At 40.2% G+C, this 17,506-nt stretch overlaps 1 protein-coding gene across 2 annotated transcripts in view; it reads left to right on the plus strand.

Annotated features, from left to right (window-relative positions):
• The first annotated feature begins 493 nt into the window (after positions 1 to 493).
• Positions 494 to 17,506, plus strand: part of baiap2l1a (BAR/IMD domain containing adaptor protein 2 like 1a) — a 37,947-nt gene continuing 20,934 nt past the window's right edge. For both annotated transcript variants that reach the window (XM_033612206.2, XM_033612207.2), the window contains exons 1-4: positions 494 to 766; positions 2,153 to 2,228; positions 2,369 to 2,455; positions 17,252 to 17,313. In XM_033612206.2, the coding sequence (XP_033468097.1) occupies positions 716 to 766; positions 2,153 to 2,228; positions 2,369 to 2,455; positions 17,252 to 17,313 (276 nt within the window). In that variant the 5' untranslated portion in view covers positions 494 to 715. The remainder of the gene's footprint in view (positions 767 to 2,152; positions 2,229 to 2,368; positions 2,456 to 17,251; positions 17,314 to 17,506) is intronic.

Genomic DNA, 17,506 nt, shown 5'->3' on the forward strand with positions numbered 1-17,506 from the left:
TGAGGAGTTCATGATATTGCTAAATACTGTTATCATGTTGCATCTGATTAATAACACTAAATCATAAAACAACAGGGTGATAATAAGATTTTTAATACTTATCCTACCTATTTTTGCTTTGAATGTCTTGTAATTAAATATTTTTATATTGTAATATTGCTATTTTTACTTAAACGAAGGGATCTGAACAGGCAGTATAACCTCCACCACTGCAGAGACTACATTACAGTACAATCATTTGCATTACAGCGCCCCCTTGAGGCCGACTGGCGCATTTCATCTTAACACCAGAACATGATTCGTGCCTTTAAAAGACGTTTTTATATCGGACATGTAGAGACACACAGTCTCATAAACTTCTTCATTCTACCACGCGCAGAACTTCAATTTGTGCAACACCTATCGTGACGTCACGCCTCGCTCCCTCCCCTCATGCTCCCCCCGCCCTCCCCATCAGCAGTCACCGCACGGGGAAGACTCTGGGTGTCAGTCAGTCAGTCAGTGCGCGCCACCGGCTGCTGAGCGTCTCTCTGCCCGCATGTACGGAGTGAGGGTACAGACAAGGAGCAGGGCCGGCTGTGGGATTTATTATTCGGAGTGAGTGAGCACCTGGATTACCCAACACACCGTTTTTATTTTCTTTCGTTGTTGTTTTTTATTTGTATTTGTATTTGTTTTAATTCCGACTTCTGGGTTTGAGAAACAACCTGTCATCATGTCTCGGGCTCCGGATGATGTGAGCAAGCTCACAGAAAGTACATACAAGGTGAGTGAAGTTTGATTGCATATAGGGACACACAGTAATCGATAAGTGATGGATATGATGTCTGGGTTGTGATAAAGGCTGGGAGGGGGGGGTCAGCTTTTAGAAGATGGGTTAAGAGTCAGGTTTGTTGCATGACCATAAGTCACAGAGATAGCAATACTATATATATTTTTTAATTATAGTGTGCTTGTGCTTTTATTATATATCTTTTTGCTTTCACACTGTAAAAAATCATCTGATTGAGCACCTGAAACTTTCTGTAGTTGTTCAAAAGGGCTATAAAGTATGTTTGTACTTTGATAACAGTTTATAAAGTCCAATAACAACAACAAAAAGTCAATATTTTATTATCAAAAGATGCATAAAACACAGCAAACCACAGAGCAGTCAAAGCCCCCTAGTCTGTCTGACATGTGATGAAACTAAAGAAAGTTTTTCCCATCAATCCAACCTGCTGTGGCTTGCCATGACATGATTTGATCAATAAATATAGGTTTTATCTTGAGTACCCTAGATTAACCTAATCAAGTCCACACTGCTGCCACTCAGTTGTGATAAACAGCTGAGAGTGTGTAAGGGTGTGTGGGGCTGTGTTTCTGTCCCTGTGAGGACCACATGTCATTAAAATCCTAAAGAAACAAGTTAAGAGTATAGTTAGTGGGTTTTTAAAACAATATGGGGCTGGGTTTGATTGTAGAATTAGGTTTAAATACTAGTTTGTGATTAGCAATACAAAGTGTGTGTGTTGTGTGTATCAGTGTGTGTTCAGAGTCACACCAGTGGTTTGCAGTGTGCCACAGTTTCAGCTGGGAGAGAGACAGACAGAGAGAGAAAGAAAACAAGGAAACCTGTTTGCCTTTTCTCTCTCCTCCTCTGCTCTGTTCTTCATGTAAAGTCATACCTGCCCCTTCATTGTTCTATTGAGGGCGTGCCAGGGGAATAGAGACAGGGAGGTGAACAGCACTTGATTGTTGAGGCGTTTCAATAGAGAGAGACAGAGAGGGAGAGTGCAGGGGGGGGCTGGGAGAGTGATGAGGTCCATGCCGCAAATAGCTGCAACTTTGTGTGGGACTTCGCTCTTTTGAGGGAGTTGTAAAGCACACGTGAGGGGTCAAGTTAAAGATTGAAAGTTTTATTGTTCTCACATGGTGGTATTTATAGAGCTATGGCATAAACACTTGCACTTGTTTTCATGTATTTCTCCTCTCCGCCCACTCCCACAAAAATAGCCTCATGAGTTTGTTATTCACGACAGGTCCTTTTTTTTAAAAAAAAGAAAATTAGAGATGTTTGTGAGTGTGCGAATGAGAACGTGACTGGTTAAACTATATGATTAGATCAGGAATGGAGCAGTTGTGATTGTTTATCTCCTGCTCTTTGTTCCAGAATGTGATGGAGCAGTTCAACCCAGGCCTGAGGAACCTGGTCAACCTCGGGAAAAGCTATGAGAAAGCAGTCACAGGTAAACATGTAGCATGATCCCTAATGATCTATAAGTCTAATCAAAAAGTTTGTTTTTAATAAAGTTTCACCAGTGCACAAAATCATCCAGCAAGTCTCCTTGTCAATAACTCGATGATGTTTGTCTGTCTTCCCATGCAGTGATGACTCTTGCTGGGAAGGCCTATTTTGATGCAGTCTCAAAGGTCGGAGAGAATGCTATTGTGTCTCCAGTTTCCAGAGAGCTTGGTGAGTTTCATGCCTGTCCAGGTTAAAACCACCCACAGTGAGTGAACTCCCAAGGGAATCTGACTGATATTCATATTTGAATGTCCCTGTGGTGAGAGCTTGAAGACGATAATGATTCATCACCTTCATTTCTGTTGAAATGTGCTTAGAGGAAAAGTTTGACATTTTTGAAAGTATGCTTATTCACTTTCTTGCTGAGGACTGGACATAATCGACTTCACTCTCATGTCTGGACGGCAAATATAAAGATAGAGCTAGCAGCAGGCTAGCTTAGCTTAGTACAAAGACTGGAAACATGGGGAAACAGCTAGCTTGGATCTCGTTGAAGGTAACAAAATCCGCCCACCATCCCCTCTAAAGCTCACTTATTAACATGTTATGTCTCATTTGTTTATGCGCTACAAAAACCTAAGTGGAAAAAAACAATTTGTGGTTTTGCAGGATGTTATATTTCCGAGTATAGACCAAATCACTGTGATGTCATGCTAACAACAACAGTCACTTCCACGTTGACAACTTGACAATGTGAAATCTGCAAACTTGTTTATTTCTGTTGTCATTTTCAGTTGCAAATTTAACATTTAAACATGTATAGTTAAACACATCAGTCCAACCTATCTGGTATTTCTGCTGTGCTTTTTATGTACGTTGCTGCTTTGCTAGTACCTTTGCTAACCAAAGCTACTGGCATGGAAGCTAAACAATGTACTGCTGTGGACAGGGGCCATAATATGTTTTGGCCACCTTAAAAGCCAATATCAGTCTAAGTGTACACTATATTTTGAATATTTTCATTGCTTTACATTGTACACTAAGTGATCGAGGCAGTGGTAGACCAGCAACTCCTGTGTTCTGCGAAGTAAAATTACCGTTTTTGCCAGTGGAGTCTGGTGGCTTTAATATAATGGCTTTAGTTACCCGTTGGAAATTGTTACGTAAACGTAACGTAACGTAAAGCCAAGAAAATATTCTAAATATAGCATATACTTCAACAGATATTAATCTTTATAGGTGGGCCTTTTTTAATTAATTGAGGCAGCATTTAATCTACATGACGCAGGGGGTTTCTACCTGGAAATTACTGTAAAACAAACACTGTGATTGAGTCTATTTCTTGGCCAGGAGCAGTGACATCTTGAAGGTAACCTGGCAACCTTACTGTGAAGACTCCCGGAAGTCACTGCTCCTGGCCAAGAAATAGCCCTGTGTCATACAAATTAAAGTCATACAAAGTAAACAAATGCAATATAATGTCTTAATTAGTGAGGGTTAGTCTTTATGCTAAGCTTAGCTAACGTACTGTAGCCTTATGTGCATCAAATAGACACAAGAGTGGTTTCAATCTTCTTATCTAACTCTTGGCAAGAAAGTAAATAAGTGTATTTCCCAAAATGTCTAATTTATTCACCATGAAATGATGAAAGTGACTTTTTCACTCACATCACTACCCTTATTTCACCCAAACATCTCATCAAATAATGGCAGCTAGACACTTTTCCTATACAAATTTATCATGGTGGCATATTTTGCCTGCATGCAACAACCATTTCAAATGCAAGTAAATCATTCAAACATCTGGAATTTTTTTTTTTTTTATTGAACCCTTGTTGCACAGTAGCAGCAGAAATTCATTACCGTCTGCTCTCTACCTCTCTCTCTGATTGAAGTGCTTCCTCTGTCCCTTTTCTGAGGCTGCAATCAAGCTTTTACTGGTTGTTTTTCATCCATCCTGTGACTCATCTCCAATTATCCTATTAGTGCTGAAATTCGGAGCTGTCCTACTTTGTCCAGGGGTCCTCATTCTGTGCTATTACGGTTCATCAAGTTAGTTGTTTTCTTATTCTGCTGCGTCACTCCCTAATGCAGGTGTTAACAAATTGGCCTCATGTACGCTCAGGTTGATGTGACGGGCACAGAATCAGAGCAGGGCAGCGAAAATGGAAAGATAATGCTCTGTCATTTAGCCTGAGGTCTTTCAAAAGGAAAATTGTGACCATGACCATGGTGAACATCACGTGACTAAGTCTTTTTTTTTTTAGATGTGGCATTTGCATTGCTTCGAGTAATAAACAATATTTGATGAAATGTCAGACTAGGTGAGATGATGTTCACAGAGCTGTCACTGTGTGAAAGAGACAAGATTAGTCCTGTCTGTCACGTTTGGTGAAAATGTAAATAAGGGAATAAGGAAGTTAGTACAATTCCAAGGCAGCATAGCTGAACATCAGCGCAGTGTCAGTGTCTGAAAATGAAACCATGGAGAATATGTTTCGCAATGCTAAATGGGCAGTGTTGCCAAAACATTCAGACACCCAGATATTACTTTTACTCCGTCAGTCAGAACAATTTTCTGCCTATTTTCTATTTAGATTCTATTAATTTCTTGTACATTTTTCTAAAACGTACAATAATAACGTGTAAACAGAGCAGGCTTTCATGTGTAGATACACAGGTTAGACTCTGTGATGTTAAAAAAAGCTCTCTAACTAGCCATTATGATACCAACAATATAGGCCAAATGTATAATACCCCTCTAGCTGCAAGTTAGTGAAACAACCTCCATACTCTGCTATCACGCAATGTTGGTCGAGTTTGTCGGGCCGCACCTGTCACTTAACAATGCAAGTACATCAACGCTTCATTAAATGTTCATACATGGTGAGACGGTGACTTTCACTGCATGCCACAAACAATCAGGTGAAACAACTTCATAAATGCCGTATGCTTTGCCGTCTTTACTTTTGAATGTGGAAATTTTGCAGCTGTACTGTTGATGTTTATGTGCTTCTCCAGCTTATTTTAGTGCGAAAAAAATCAAAATGGAGGACAAACAGACAAAACTGATGATTACAGATTGAAGTGATTATCTGGCCCTAATCTTAAGATCCATCCCAACATTAAAATGGCTTCCAGTAAAAAGGCACATGTCTTGAACCCCCAGCTCGACCGTCATTCCTTGACTGCCTGGAATGGACGACAGCGAGACAGTGTGAATTCTCTCACACATTGCAGCAAGCAGAGTAGCAAACATGCTGAACAAATAGACAGACAGAGGAGGCTGTCTTCCCACCACTGATCCTCCTCATCCCCCTGTTTTCTCCATCTGCCTCACCACCCCGCTGCCACTCTTTACTGTTTGTCTGTGGAGGTTTAAACCTTATGGAAAAATGATCACACTCAATTCTTTTTATTGGTACAAGGGAATAAAACCAAAGGCATAAGACAGATTTATAGAATGATAGACATGTCATAACGCACAGACTTTAAGACAGGACAGCTTTCTCCCTCCCTTCCTTGTAAATACTTCTACAGAATTTACAGCTGCTTATTGTTGCCTCAAGTGAATTGTTATACCGCAGATACTTCATTTAGGCATAAAAGTCAAAGAATTGAACATAATTTCATTTAAATTGCACCACTGTCAAGAATGGCAGACTAAATTACTGAGTTGTTATGACTAGCCCTCAACTGCAGACACCTGTAAGATTTTTTCTCTGAAGCAAAAGGTTTTTTTCCCCTCCCTTTGTGAATGGTATGGTGTAAAAAGCACTTGCGTCACTGTGGTTGGCAGGTATTTGCAGAAAGTTACCCGAGGCTTTTACTTCATACCATGCTGCTCCTATTCCGAGACTACAGTTTGTCCACATTTTCTCTTTGAAATTGGTGCTGTAATGGAGGTGAAAGTTCACTATAATAAGGAAAGACTTTTAGTCAAGTGTCACAGCTGGCCACAGACAGATGGGTGAAAACCTATAACTTGCTGTGCGGTTTGATTTCCTTTTTCTTGACATTAAAAAACAACAGCATAGCCTGAAGGGAAAATCATCACGTTATCAGTTAGTTACTTGTAGAATTTCTGATAAAAGCCACCCTGTTGATAACCCTTAAATGAGATTTTCTCCCATGTCCTACTTCAAATAATCGTCTTATCCCAGCTCCTCCATCTGTGATTATTAAATGTGCTTTCCCCAACTACTAACGTTACAATCAGTTACCCCAAATATTTGAGAATTTTAAAACTCAAAAATGTCCCACCATATAACTTTTGAAAGACAAAATAACAACCCTCCCCTTACAACTTAAAAGAGCAGCAGCTAATGTTGGCTATTGTTAGCTAACGTGTATTGCTGTGTGACTAGATGCTAATGGTGGCTAATGTTTGCTAACGTGTATTGCTGTGTAACTTTGAGCTAATGGTGGCTAATGTTAGCTAACGTATATGCTGTGTAACCACTAATGATGGCTAATGTTAGCTAACATAATATTGCAGTGCAATATTGCAATGTGCATATTGCAGTGTAACTGATAGCTAATGGTGGTTATTATTAGCAATATATTGCTGTGTAACCAGTGGTGACTAATATTAGCTGCTGTAGCTAATGGTGACTTAGGGTGCGTTCCAGGCAACCCATAACTCGTGTTTTCACAACCTGTAACCCGTGAAAGTGCACTGGAACGGCAGTCAAACCCGTAACTTCCCAACCGTGAACTCGTACCAGATCGATATACTCCCAGTTACGCTTTCTGACGTCACACAGCCCTCTTAACCAATTACCTTACTCCTCTAAACAACAATGGCAGCCCTATGGATGTGGTGTTGATGCAGGTGATTAACCCTAATGTTAACGCATTATTGGCAGCCGCTCTAATAGCTGGTTTCCAGTGCAAGAATAATCAATACAAAATATGTTTCCAAACACACAGATAACGTAAAATAAAAAGTATAATAGCATCTGTGACCTTATGCGCCATTTCTCCTCTTCCGTTTCACTCAAATGAGCAAGGAGCAGACACCTTTGGCGATAGAAATAATGGGGAAGCTAAACGGTTCGCCATGTTCAACGTTAAACAGGAAGTAACTGGCAGTTTGCCGTAACTTTCCTGGAACACTACAAAGTCGTAACTCGTGACTTGAAGTCGTGACTTACGAGTTCAAAAGCCTGCCTGGAACGCACCATAATGTTAGGTAACATATATCGCTGTGTTACCATGCTAATGGTGGCTAATGTTAGCTAACGTATATGCTGTGTAACCAGTAGCTAATGGTGGCTAATGTTAGCAATCTTAAGAAAGATATTGCTGCGTTACTGGCATCTTATTTTTTTCACAAAAGTTAAGGAGTGTAGGGGGGGACACCAGGTGCAACTGTAAAAAAATTTGTTTTTTTGTACTCAAAAACCTCTTGAACTTTCTGGATACATTTTTGATGTAGGGAGCTTGTATCTGTGTTGTACTTGTTGACAGTCATTAATTGTTTTTACAAGCAATATTATGGTCACATAAAAACTCTGAAAGTCAAATGTTAATTCCAGTTTTATTAAAACAGTATAATTAATCATATCAGGTATGAGACATTAGTTTCTCGGTTAGCAGGCAGAGAGGGATCACTGCAGTGTTATTTGTAAATTGTGTGTTCAGAGGCATGCCTCGTTTCATGGTTCTGCCTCATTAAATGCCCTGTGCATAAAATGTCTAAAAATGAAATGGCTAACCAAGATGAATCTTGGTGTCAATAGGTTACTATTAAAATGCAAAAATAATTGTTGGAAAATGTGTTGATCTTCAGCCAATATGGCAGTATTAAGACAACAAGTTAAGACAACTTCTGATTCATAGACTTCGAAGATTCTGAAAGCATGAGAAATTGGCTCTTGATGGGAATTAAACCTGGGTCCCCCAGTATGAGAGGCAAAAGTTTTAACCACTGGACTATAGGCCTACCACAAAATGTACAGGTAATAGAGTGTACATAGACATTTAAAATGAACACAAAAACCTCTTCTGTTTCTTGTTTTAATGTCATTGCCAAGCCATTTTGATGGTGTCTGTGTCAGTTGTAACACAGTGTTACAACTGACGCCAACCATATCACCCACGACAGAAGCTACTCTGTTTGCCAGAAACAACAATGCTGATATCTGACACTATTCAAATGTTAGACAACAGAATGGTCATCAAAACTAGACAGATGTTCGTAGACATTTAAGGTTAAAACAGTATGAGGAAAATGCTGTAAAACAATTACTTTTATACCTTAAAAATGAGTCTTGGCAGAAAAACTTTAACAAGTATGAAACACCAGTTTGCATAATTAGTTTTAATAATGAGGTTCTGTCTCATTTCTGATTTGCGCAATTTGAGATGTTACGATTGCCCAGTGTTGCCAACTTAGCGACTTTGTCGCTATATTTAGCGACTTTTCAGACCCCTCTAGCGACTCTTTTTCAAAAAAGCGACTAGCGACAAATCCAGCGACTTTTTCTGATGTTATTGAAGACTTCTGGAGACTCTGTTGTGAGAGCACGTATCATTCTTGTTCTTCTCAACGAGCAGCGGGTGCTGCCTTGGGCTGCTCTCTCGCCCCAAAGCACTGACAGACGGCCCAGTCCTCCCTCCCAGCTGCAGTCAGAGCAGGAGACATTAACCCCTCCACGTCCAGACTGCAAGTGAATCACGCATGCGCGGAACCGCCGCTGGCTGAGGGCGGGATGTAAATGTAAAATTGTCTTTGTCTAATATAGATCACTGAAAGAAGGTTCATTTGTAGTTCTAAACATATCCAGGGTGTTTTTTTACACAGTTTTTGTCTCTCCCACGACGTTTTTCCTCTCTCCTACAGCGTCCATTACAATTACATGTATATGGACAATTATGCAAATTAGGCGATGATGTCATTTAGCGACTTCTAGCAACTTTTAGGACAGCCAATAGCTACTTTTCTTACTAAGGAGTTGGCAACACTGCGATTGCCCTGTTTCCCCTGGTCTCCCCTGCTTCCTCGTGTTTGTTTTAAAAATTTAATATTCCATTAGTTTTTGAGGCCACAGTAGGCACTGCTCAGCCAAACTTTTTTCTTGTTTTAAAGCTACTAGTTTCACATGTAAAATTACACGATTGTAACATTCATCAGCATGTAGATTTGTTTTTGTTGTCATTCATCTATGATACAGTACCCTGGCAGTGCAGCCGGTGTGCTATACTTCTGTATATTTAAAAGTCATAGTTTTCAGTGGGTGTACAATTAGAAACTTCCTGTGCATTAGGCCACGACTGGACTCCACAGGGAGTTGCCATTCCACTCTGAAAAGCAGCAGGTATTGAGGGACTGAAAATGTTACAGGAGAAAGAATAGCACCATCCCCACCCCTTCCACCTTTTCTCTGCGCTGTTTGTCACGCCTCAGTCGAAATTGTTTTTTGAAATATTGAAGTACACTGTCAGCATGAGAAGAATGGTAATGTCAGCCGGAGCAATTTTTTTTTTCCCCAGAGAATGAGGATTCAAAACGGAGAGACCGCTGAGTGTTTCCTGCAGATAGCTTCTGTAACAGATTTTGGCTTTTGGGAGTTATTTCTTCATAACGGAAGGTTGATGTTATGGTTAATAAGAGTTTGTGACATTTCAAACATCTGGCTTAGAGCTATTTCACTGGACTGTTTTGCTTTCTAGACACAGCATACACTAAGTCTTTATCATTAGTACATGATGGGCAATTTATCTTTTATTACAGACACAACATCACCAAAAGCACCAACTATAAATTGTTCCCAAAAGTCAGTGAAAAGTCAGTTTTCCCTTGCATTATATTTTGTGTCTGAGAAAACCCGGAGCAGACTCATTTATCCAAAGAATAACTTGTCTGGTGCAAAGTTAGTCTAAGAACTTTTTCATTTTCTTTGCAACAGTAGGTAGTTCACTTGGAGAAGAACAGCTCAGCTTTTCTTAAAATCAGTGCAACCTGTCCTCGTGGTCCTTATGGTTTGCATGATATCCACTTAACGTAAAGTTACGTAGGTAGTGTTTAGGCAAATAAAGTTATGTAGGCTAGATTTAGGAAAAGAAACATGGTGGCAGAGTACCTTAAAATTACTTGGTAATCACTTACGGTCCGAACACTAGTCTCCTGGGGGAAAGTCCTGTGTTGTTTGACCCATCCACCACCTCAACCTGCCTTCTTGCACAGACTTTCAGTCTTCATACTGTTTTCCTCTTTACTCCCACCAGTGCCTTGGTCACGTGATTGTAGCCTTCTCGATTACATGGGTTAAACATGAATTACTGGTTCATTACATGGGTTACGAATTGTGGTGCATCACTTTTTGTGGGTATACGTAAAAACAGTGCATGAGAACATCCTGACCAATGATAAAAATGATAAAAATCAAATTTCCATGCTAATACCCATTCCCCAAAGTTTTATTTGAGGGCTACTCCCCCCCCCTAAAAAAAAGTCCAGCTAATCAGCACCTCTAAATTATTAACATATCTTTTTTGTCTTATCGTATTTAGGAATCAGGATTATCTTTACTCTTGAACAGAGGCAGGCTTATTGTGTGTTCCTGTTTCCAGTCTTTATGCTAAGCTACCAGTCTCCTGGCTTCAGCCACATACTTTGGGTATGTTTGGATACTCACTCCAAGTGCTGGAGCGCACTCTGGCACAAACTGGACCGTTCATAAATTTGGAGGGCTGTTGGAATGTACCATTTGGTTATTCAGAACACCACACTCTTGGAGCAGTAGAGCGTACTCTGGGTACTCTGTCTGGGGAGACGGAGCAGCAGAACACCAAGCGGAGTGAATGTGTGATTAACTTAATGGTTCATTCATTCATGTAGAACTAGAATGCTCTGTTTCTTCAAACAACAGGCTCTCATTTAAGTGAAGAGCGTCGGATTGGATTTACAAACCCACCCTTAGCATACTGACATAAAAGTGGTATTGATCGTCTCATCAGGAAAGTGAGTAAGTATGTTTTCCCCAAAATGTTTCCTCAAATTACTTTAAAAACGGATGGGTGGTATCAGCTCTACTGTTCGTGATGCAGAGGACCATTAGCTGAACCATATGGCATAAAAGTATCTGGGCCACTAAAACATCAGGGTCAGTCACACAGACACAGATTGTTTTCCCAAACCAGGCATAGACTGTTGAAAACAAATAAAATAGAGGAGGGTGGAGGTTGTTTTCAAAGAGTCCACTCATTGTTCAGTCAGTTATGACTCCTCTCGTCACACTCCACAGCTCTCTAATGATCCCAGACCTCAAACACCCTCATTCTACATCCAACATTAAACTAAAGGTTCCCCAGTACACTGGGAGTTTTCTCCAAGGGACCTCTAAAGAGACTAGAGACTCACTTACCGCACTATAAACCATAACGCTGGAGCATCTAAAACCCTGTCACACCTCAGTCCTTTCACAAAAATATCCCCTGATTCTTTTTTACCCCTACGGCTCACTCAGCATCTGAAGTCGTCAGTCTGCTGTTATAGATTTGAACCTATACAAGAACATGTAAAGCACACATGCCATTTATAAGCTTATTTGAGGTTTGCCTTCATTTGTTGTATTAAGTAAATAGAGATTTATTGTTGATGCTCTGGGCTGCAGTTATTTTTATGTGGTCTAGTAATAAATGATGTTTTGTGCTGTGTGTGATGGCAGGCCATTGCTCTATGTTAAGGAAGCTGTCACAGCTATTGATCTGCAGCAAACACAGTAGATATGCTGAATGGCAGTGGATGCTCAATTCAACAAACCATAATAAACCAAAAAAAGGTTGCTTTAGATCATCATTAGTGTGAGAAAAAGATGATCTGTATTCAAGGTGGCATGTTTGATTGGTGATAATGATTGCAGGGTGTCAAACAAAGTGCACAAATCACATGCACTTTTCTGTACTTAGTGTGTGTGCGTAAATTAAGTGTATGTGGTAGAGCTGAAATAATGTTGATTAATTGATTGACAGAAAATTAGTCAGCAACTACTTTCATAATCAATCCTTCTTAGGTCATTTTCAAAAGAAAAGTAGTGATAAAATGCTCAGTTATTTTAGTTATAAACAGTATTATTTCAGCATTGTTCAACATTTTTGAGACAAGGTCAGGGGTTTTATATTAAAAGAGGTCCAGTTACTAAAATGTCCTCCCAGAAAAGGTCCGAACCTCATGTCTACATTGCATCCTATAGCCTACCCATATACATCTATCAAATTAAATCAGTACCATGCATTTCCATATCGTTTCAACAATAGTTATTGTCAGTTTTCAAAGTAGGATACTTAAACATAAGACAAAACACTTAAAAACAAAAAATTAAAACAATAAAATTAGTCCTGGCTCAGTGAATTTAAGCCCTACAGTTCAAGTCGGAAAAAACAAGGCAGAATTGACTCATACTTTTACGCTGTCATCCCTCTCACATCTCTCTTACGCTGTTGTAGTCTTTGGTGATATGTCTACGCATCATATCGTCAACTTGACTGGCTCACTTAAGTAAAGCCATTGCGGTATTAAGTGGATCAGCTGCACCCACGGTCTACAGCCACAACGGTCAGAAAAACCAGCACTCCATAAACTTCATTATTTATTCTCATTAATTTATCAGAATTTGGACCCAGGTCAGAATAGAACCATTACTAAGTGAAACACTGACTAGGTCAAAGTTTGTTTAATTATAAAAGTCACTGGTAGATTGATCGATAATAATGAAATACTGATGTGAATCTCCCACAAGTCAACTTGAGGAGTTAAGGAATGCAGCCGTGCCTTTAGTTTGCGTGTTTGAGTTTATGCAGTTGTTGACAAAACAATCTCACCTCAAGGTCCATTAATTAGCCACTCCTGAGCTTTCAGTCATATCACATGATCTTCTTCAGCAGATAAAGCTTGCGCTGTTTATAAATACATTACATTTTTTGTCAATGCTGGCTTCAAAGTTAAGTTTGAGATAATTCTTGAACTTGAAAATGGCTATTTACAAAACAGCCTCACCTCAGGCCGATTGGGAGCTTTCAGTCATATCATGATCTGTGTGGTGGTTGATGTTGGTGGTTGGTTGTTTATACAGTAAAGGTGTTGTAAGTTCTGAGTTGTAATCTGTGGTAGGTTTGGTTTAACAAGATGAGAATCATAAAAGATGGAGTTTTCATGATGATAGTGATATTCCCATCTGATGACAGGATATTCCTTTACACCACAATAGAATTACAGAAGTGACTAATAGCTGAATTCTTTTGGAGCAACCTGTGATTTCATGATGAACACTCCAGAGTCCAGATGGAGTTTAACCGCAGTCATCTCCACATGTGTTTCCTCCACCATGGATTTAGCATTCATCACAATGACATCATTATGATAACAGGAAGGGAGAAGCTCATCTATGGCAACCTCCAAACAGTGTCTCTCCCCACCTGCACTGGAATGTCTGTAATTGAGATACCGTTCGATCCTGAGTCACATAGGAGGTGGCTGCATTTTATCACACGCACACACACACACACACACACACACACTGTACTGTAAAGCCTAGTGATACATCTCAGTGATGAAGCCTTTCCACAAGACAATGACCAACGACCACTGTCGAGTTTAGCGCGCCAACTCAGACATTGCTTGGACTTGGATAGAGGAGGAAATGCAATGGAGGAAGGATTGCCGGTTAGATAAAGTGGTGAAATAAAGGCAAGCCCAGGGATACGTGCCAACAGGTCAGCTGCCAATGTTTGCTCTGCTAACGTAATTTCGTATTGTACAGCTTCCTTATCTAACACCAAATAGGCAGGGGTTGGCACAGGGCACTCCCAGCTCATAAATGGCATCACCTGTTGAGAATGCTGAAGGCGTTGCTCTGTGACCTATCTGCAGTGTTGTGAAACAGGCATTTAAAACAGGGCATACAAATTAACTGCACCAGTTTTTAAATCCAACTAAGTTATTGCAACACCAAAAGAAATGTCTTCTTAATAATTTCTTTTCAGCTTTCACTGTGACCTTTGGTTGACAACACAGCTGGGTTATGAATGGTTGTACCTCCTGATGTTTATCTTCATTACAGTCAGACATAAAGCTCACCCAATGTGTTGGATAAAAAGGTCAAAGTTCGCTTTATCTGTTATGAACTACAGTATTTGAGTCAGTATACACTCTGATGAATTCCAGTGTTGGCTAGGAAGTGTAGGAGAGAATAAGAGTTTGTAATAATGAATCATAAGTCTTATGAGTGAATCATGGATGTAGTTTTCCACAGGGATGTTTTATCAAGCCCATACCAACCTGCGTAAAAACCCATGTGAACACAGCGATGTATGTTTTAAATTGTCAAGGCAAGATTAGATTATCTTGGTACTTAAAATCCTCGAAAGAGAACAATCTGCAACAGATAAAGATAGGAGATAAGATAAACTGAGAATAAGCCGCTCTGGTGATGAACTTGAATAGCAGTCCAGTTCAGCCCAGTAGATGCTAAAACAACTTTGTGCAGCCAGGTACTTCTTTTAGTTTTTTATTCACACTTTAGCCAGAGAAAATCCATTTTTGTACTTTTTACACCTCTGCACTCACACCTTATTTCCATGGAGAGAAAGCCTACAAGCATTTTTACAACATTGTCTCTCTCTCATGACAGATTTATGATTCACCGCACAGTCTATACCAAGTTGTGACAACTATGTACCCTCCCCTCCGAGCAGGCTTTCACACCTTGTTAACCCCAAAGGTGAAACCTGCAGGTGTACAACAGCCCCTTTGAACCCCCCTCCCGGCCTTTCTCAGCCTCCCCCTTCCACCACCACCCCCCCACAGCCCGTTGTTGGGGCTGTACAAACAGCCCCTGAGCCCAGCGCCACCCCTCCCTGTCGAAGCACAAAGGCAGCATTTACCAGTACGTTCTGGTGACCTTCAGAGGGCAATGTTGTTGTAGCTGGACGCTGCCTGCTGGATCACAGAAGTACAGCTCTGTATCAGCGGGTCATTACGTTTGTTTGCTTTGAGTTGAAGGCATGCACGGAGGAATGTCAGGTGTTGGGTCAAATGCGTGTAAGTGTTTAGGTAGAGTATGCTGACATGAGCAACTGTTAGAGATTTTTACCTAAAAATCACACAGTGAACTCGACACCTGTGCTTTATACTTTACTCTGAAGGTGTTGCAGGTTGTTCATTTTTGCTCTGTTTCCTCATGCTGATACTATCACACATCCAGATATGATGTCCCATTCTCCTTTTTATAGGTTTCACCAGAACCCTGTGTCCTATAGTAAACCTTGAGTCTAGATTTCACCCCATTGTGCCAGAGGTAGCACCATAAACTGCTTAGCTACGATTGTCCATTTGTGTTTACAGTATTGACTCACTCCCATTGTCTCATGCCATATGCTGCTCTATCTATTTTGTAGTCCCGTCTGTGAATGGAGACTGTTCTGTATCTGACCACACAATACCAGAACGTTTCACAGAGATTACTTATTGACAGCTGTTTAAATATTGAAAGGAGATAAGTCATCTGTAAAATATGGGTTGTAAAGATATACGCAAGACCGGATGGAAAACAGGTTACGTTTATGTAGGAAATTTGGGAGGTGTTACTGACATCTGCTCCTGAATCTGCATCTTGTTACACACTGCTTTTGGATGTTTGGTGTGTGGTTTCTAAAAGCTCTGTCACCTCTCTTAATTAATACATTTTGAGAAATACACTTATTCAGTCTCTTGCCGGGAGTTAGATGAAAGTTTTGAGACCTTTCTCTTGTTTGCTAAGCTAAGCTAGCTTAGCACACAGACTGTAAACAGGGGGAAACAGCTAGCCTGGCTCTGTCCAAAGATAACAAACCCACACAGAGACAGACCGGAGGGGAAAACAATTCAATGCCCTCCACTGACTCTGTATATGCATGATGGTGCCTCCTTGTCCCCTATGTCTGCTTGCAAACAAGACAAAAATGCCTAAAAGCTGCTGTGTGGTGGGATATACAACCAACTGGGTAAAGAATCCAAAGGTTTTTTTAAGCTGCTTAACTGAAAAAAAAGTGGGCACTGGCAGTAAGATGCGAGGCATCAGCAGGAAGAATGGGAAAGCTTTTGGATCCTGACACTCATCATGCCTGCAACCAGCAAGCATTTTGCTAATGTAACCAGAAAAACTGTACAGGTTGAAGCTATCAACGCTATGTAATACCTGGTTTTGATCTTCATTAGGTTTAATAATGATCTTACCTAGTAATTTGATTAAATAGTTGTAAATATCAAAGTAGTTAACTTCTAACCATTCAGTGGGGTTATTTATTCCAGATAAGTAATGTAAGAAGCAGGGACACTGAGATAGAAGAAGAAGAAGGAGATGTACTTTATTAATCCCAGAGGGGAAATTTATTTTATTTCACTCTGTTGTCATATACACATAGGCCCGAAATACACACACGTGCGCAAACAGGACCTATACATGCATTAAAAGGACAGATGTCAGAGCAAGGGGGTGCCCATGGACCTCTCCAGCTACCAATTCTCACTCCCTATTCTGGCCGGACGGGCAACCCTCTGGTTCCCAACCCAAGTCCCTACAAACTCAGGCTACTTCTGCCCTAATAGACTGACAGTATTGAGTTTATCAATGTTACTTTTCCTCTATGGTAGACATGTGGTGCTAAAATATGCTTTTGACATGCAGAAATCTAATGTTTTTAGCTAGCTACAGGCATTTTGTTAGCGTTTGAAGCCTTGGTTGCATAATGTGGCACTGATTGTTTTCCCCTCCAATGGGTATGGTTTTCAAAGTATGACGTGTTACGCTCTGTCTCTATACCAACACCTTGGAAGCTCGCTATAGTCAAAAAAACAATGCAGTGTACTTTAACAGGGGCTCTTCTTTTCTAACTTGCAGCAAGAAAGAGAATACATTTGTTTTGTCAAAAACTCCTCTTGACCCTGGTCAGAATCTAAAACCCCAGGGCCATTCAAAACGAGTTTCTCTTTCTTTATAAAGTTCTTCAAAATACTAAAAGTTTCCCTTGATGTCTTTCTAGGTGTGGTTCTGATGGAGATCTCCGAGGCCCACAAGAAGGTCTACAGTGAACTGGAAGAGAACGTGAGTAGCCTTAATGTTTGTCTGGTGTTATTGTATATTTTTCTTACTGCCAGCAAATCCCATAAAAAGATCAAAACCAACTATGACTTAACTCTATAAACAAGTATATCCTGTGTGGCTAAAGCCTAATATATCTTAGTCCTCAGTGCCATTAGCTTTCATTGTTGTCCCTTAATCTGTATAACAAAACCTG

The sequence above is a fragment of the Epinephelus lanceolatus genome, chromosome 21, assembly GCF_041903045.1.
Source record: "Epinephelus lanceolatus isolate andai-2023 chromosome 21, ASM4190304v1, whole genome shotgun sequence".
NCBI lineage: Eukaryota > Metazoa > Chordata > Actinopteri > Perciformes > Serranidae > Epinephelus > Epinephelus lanceolatus.